The 5,029-nt window shown below is 37.2% G+C and overlaps 1 protein-coding gene across 1 annotated transcript; it reads right to left on the minus strand.

The window, feature by feature from the left end:
- Positions 1–908: 908 nt before the first annotated feature.
- On the minus strand, positions 909–1,547 carry LOC18034869 (heavy metal-associated isoprenylated plant protein 32). Its single transcript, XM_024179715.1, has one exon. The coding sequence runs from the start codon at positions 1,545–1,547 to the stop codon at positions 909–911; it is 639 nt and encodes a 212-aa protein (XP_024035483.1).
- Between the last annotated feature and the right edge of the window lie 3,482 nt (positions 1,548–5,029).

Here is a 5,029-nt window from a genome sequence, read left to right on the forward strand (position 1 = left end):
AATCGAACCCAAGCAAGACGCAATAAATAAATACACTCATGATAAATTTAAGACAAAAATAATTGAAGACAACATAGTGAGAAACAAAGCAATTCTTTTGTATAACTTTAGGCGAGTTTACACCGGCGGATCTCCAAATAAATCATCGTCTGCGTGGCCTGATGAATCAGAAGCTCCCCCATCATTTTTGAAGGTAAACACAGCAATAATTACTGCAAAGAGTAGAGGGAAAACGGATACGCTAAAATTGTTCTTGACATGAATTTCTGCCAGAATAAAATAAACTAGTGTGACAATCAACTGGACCACAGAGAAAGCTATTTCGACTGTCCTAACTAGTTGCTTCTGAATTTGTACGCTGGTTGAACCTCTGCTTCTTCCCATGATACAAGTATACATACACATAGCAAAACCAAATGCGGACAACAGAAATGCAGCAAGAAGCAAAGCCCTCTCACTTTTCCCATACAGATCCAGTAAAAATGATGCTGCTTCCAACACAAGATAAAACACAGCAAGTGAACGTTTCTTATGTTTTCCAAGCAGCTGATAAACCTGTAATACAAAAACTACAATCACGTATCTCAAACAATTATTATTTATCTCAGCAAATTGATATTCATACCTTAATATTCTGCCATTGGTACTGCTCATTGACTTGACAAGCGGCTGGAGCCATAAGAGCGGCAGGGCTGAATGTCAAGCGCAAGTCATCATCACCAAAACCATGCAATAAGAGCTGGGGACGGTTCCCATTCATCATGATGTTATTAGGCATCGTACCCGGGGGGCCACCACTACCCATGATGGGTTTCATCTCGTCGAGTGGCGGATGGTGTTCATCATACTCATCGTCATCAAAAAATTCATCATCAAAGTCACTTATATCTTCGTCATCGTCAGAAATATTAAACTTGACAGCCTGGTGGCAGCTTCAGATCTTGAAACCCTTTCATTTGCTGCAGTTGCTGCTGAGGGTTTTGGTGCTGGCCTCCGCCGCCTCCTCTAGGCTGATTGTTGTTGTTGTTGTTGTTGTTCTTTCCTTTCTTGGCATTTTGAGCAGCATTTGGAGCACAATTTTGAGCATCCATGAGCTGGGGGTGGTTCCCATTCATCATCGTCATCATGTTATTAGGCGTCATACGCGGAGGGCCAACATTACCCGTGATGGGTTTCATCTTATTGGGCGGTGGATGGTATTCATCATCCTCATCATCAGACTCATCATCATCAAAGCCACTAAAATCTTCGTCATCGTCAGGAATACTAAACTTGACAGCCTTCTGGTTTTGGTTTTGGATCGGCATGTTAGGCAGTTTCAGGTCCTTAAAATGTGGTGGCAGCTTCAGTTCTTGAAACCCTTTCATTTGCTGCAGTTGCTGCAGCAGTTGCTGTTGAGGGTTTGGCTGCTGGCCTCCGCCGCCTCCTTTAGGCTGATTGTTCTTGTTGTTGTTGTTATTCCCACCTTTCTTGTCATTTTGAGCAGCATTTGGAGCACCATTTTGAGCATTCATGAGCCGAGGATGGTTCCCATTCATCATCGTCATGTTATTAGGCATCATACCCGGACGGCCACCATTACCCATGATGGGTTTCTTTATCTTATTGAGTGGCGGATGGTATTCATCATACTCATCATCATCAAAAAAATCATCATCAAAGTCACTTAAATCTTCTTCATCAGAAATATGAAACTTGACTGCCTTCTGGTTTTGGTTTGGCTTGTTAGGCAGTTTCATGTGTTGGGAAAATATGCTCTTTAAAAGCATATGTGTTTATTTAATTGTAATAAATAATTTTTTCTGATTAATAAAATAAATGAGGTATTTTATTCAAATATCTTAATTGCATTAATATTTGTATTAAAGTCCATTTAATCATATTATATGTATTTATGTGATCACCATGTGGATTCACAGAAGACATAAATACAAGTTATCTTATGATTAAATAAATTTAGTTCGCAGTTGATAAATAAAGTTGGGCACTTTATTTAGGTATAGACTGTAATAAATTCATTGAATGATTTGTCTTAATCATGTATGAATTTATTGATGTAGTACGACTACATTGAACAGGATCACATATGAGATTTAATTAACTTTGTAATAACTGTCAGACTTATTAAATCTCATAGGCGTTGATTTTACTGTAATCTTAATCTTGAGTTAATTATGATTTCATGATTGTGATTGTTATTTCATTTGAGTTACCTATGGGCACGACACATCCTTGTGATCAAGATTACCCGGTATCTTGGTGGGAGCAATTATGAGTATTGGAGTTATGGATTAACAATATAGAATTTGTACAACACATCTCTTGATAGGTTTTCGGTACTTGATCATAGAATTCTCTGGCCAGAGTGTGTCAACATATTTAGTATGTTGAAAATGATCATTAGAGAAAACCAGTAAGGATCAAGGAATAAGATGTTATTAAATTGATTGGACAGTTGAGATATCAATTTAATTAACGATGTGGTACAAAGGATTGTGCAGTAAAGAAATCAATGTGGCTTGGGACGAATTATTATTCGAGCATACAATTATGGAAGTCAGTTCCAATCTTTTAGTGGAGTAGATTTGGAATTAAATAATTGGGCTAGTTTAATTACATGCCTAATTATTGTAGCCACTATTGTATGTTCCCAAATGATCCCCGGGTTAGCTCATTTAATTGATTGCACCACTACTGGACTAATAAGTAAGATAACTAGCAATTTGGGTCAAAAGCCTAAATATATCATTTAGTGGGAGGCTCCATTTAATTAGCTTTTGTATAAGGGGCCTTATGTTATTTTACAAGGTGGGTCCCCTATTGAAAAAGCAAATAACGTGGGTTTTGATTTTTCATTATTTGGAGCCTAGGGTTTTCACTAAAGGGAGATATATAAGGCTTATTTTTCTCAACAGAAAAAAGAGAGAAGCCACTTTATACAGATCAGAGAAAAAGATTTTTCTCTCCATTGTTGAGAGAAAAATTTTCTCGTGCTAGTTGCTTTGGTAGTGATAAAGGCGCCCACACGTCAAGTGCAGATCGAACCTGAGTCATAACCTGGAAGATCATTGGAGACAGTTCGTGATCTAACAAGCGTGGTGGTGACGGATCGTGATCTAACAAGAGTGGTGGTGGCGGATCGTGATCTAGGAGCCTAAATCACTTCAGCGGAAAAAAGCCAACTCAGATTTTCAAGGTACGATTTCTGAATTACGTATTCCTATATATTATATGAGAGCGGTCCATAAAAAGGTTTTATAAAAATTTAAAAACCGGATTTTTCCCTACAATTGGTATCAGAGCCATCTCATATTAATATATAAGAATTTCGTATGAAATCATTCTTGAAATTTATGTATTAGAGTGGCACAATTTATTCAGATATATATTAATTGTTTAATATATGAATAAAGCATGTTTTGGTTTGTCTTAATTCATGGTTAGATTTTCCGTTGTATTTTTTCTTTGGATCTGTAACAGGAGGGGTGGTTTTTTATCACCATGTTTCCCTCTTGATTTATTTTACTGTTATAGAATTTTTGTAAGCCAAAATTGGCATAGGAAATTTGTAATTCATCACTGGAAAATGAGATCAAAACGACGGAAGCCGGAATTTTTTTTTCAGCGGCGGCCACCAACCAGCAACGCAAAAACACTCGCGCAGCAGCAACGCACAGCAGGCAGCGCGCGCGGCCAGCATGGCCAGCAGCGCACGCTGCGCGCACAGCAAGCAGCGAGCGAGCGCTGGCGCACGCAGCACGCGCAGCTGCAGCGCGAGCTGGCCAGTGTGGCCAGTGGCGCGCGCTGCATGTGCAGCAGAAGCGTGCGCCGGTTTGGTTCGTTTCCGGCGACATGGCGGCTGTTGGTTCGCGTCGGAGATGGCTGGAAACCGGGAACAGCAGCTGGTGCTTTTTGGAGATGGCGGCTGGGGAAGAAGAGGAGAAGAAAAATGTGATTTTAGGGTTCCATGGTTTTTATCATGGAGGTCCCTATAGTTTCATATTTTTTCAGTTGGGCAGAAACGTTTTTAATTTGTTGCATTTAAGTCCAAAAACAGTTTTGGATTTAATGAATCCTAGTTTTAGGCCCAATTTCAATTGGGCTTAATGGATTAAAAATGCATAGACAAAATTAAATACATTAAATTTATTTTTGGTCCAAAAGTTTTATTTTAATAAAAATAATAATAAAACTATTTATTTATTTATTTCTTTTTAAAATTAAAAATTGGACCAATTATAAATTTAAAAGCCCAATTTCCCTTAGTCCATTAACAAAGACAAGATTATAGAAGATGGACATTGACAAGAAGCCCAATGAAGATTAGGCTTAGGTTAATGTATTTTTCATTATTAGGAAAGCCATGAATTAAGATTATTTAATTGTTTTTCTATGTGTTATGTTTTGGATGATAACATGCCATGATAACATGCCATATAGAATAGGTAGTGCCACTCTGTGCATAATGATACATGTCATTCATTAATTATGAATTTCATTATATTGTTTGAAATTTGCACATGCTTAATAATATTTGATATCATCTAGATAATATTATAGGAAGCATGCAATTAACAATATGTATGTTTTAAAAAGGAAAAACCAATTTTAAAATATTGAGTGGGAGAGGGAAAATTCAAGATAATTTTCCCACGGGCTCCATTGTTAGTTCAATAATAAAATTATATATATACCTCGACTTCATGATACGGTGATGCTCCCTACGGAGGGTATATATATTAGATATTTTATTTGATGAACTTCTTCAAAGATAAAATTGAAATATTTTTCAATCGATTGTTCACCCCAACGGTGACTATTGATATGAAAAATACGTAGATTGAAACAATGGTTATACACTCAACTAAAGTTTGTTATTAACCTTCCCAACGAAGCTCTGTTAACGAATTTAGGCCCAAAAAGATAACGATAATTATTTATCATGTCTCTACATGAAAGTAAATAATCCAATGGGTAATTGGGTCTAGTAAGTATAGACATGACTTCCCCACCGGATAGCTTGTCAAAG

This window comes from Citrus clementina, unplaced genomic scaffold, assembly GCF_000493195.1.
Source record: "Citrus clementina cultivar Clemenules unplaced genomic scaffold, Citrus_clementina_v1.0 scaffold_8, whole genome shotgun sequence".
Taxonomy (NCBI): Eukaryota; Viridiplantae; Streptophyta; class Magnoliopsida; order Sapindales; family Rutaceae; genus Citrus; species Citrus x clementina.

What these genes read in the sequence shown, in the direction of transcription:
- LOC18034869 (XM_024179715.1), bottom strand. Translation starts at nt 1,547, where the DNA reads ATGACGATGATGAATGGGAACCATCCTCGGCTCATGAATGCTCAAAAT.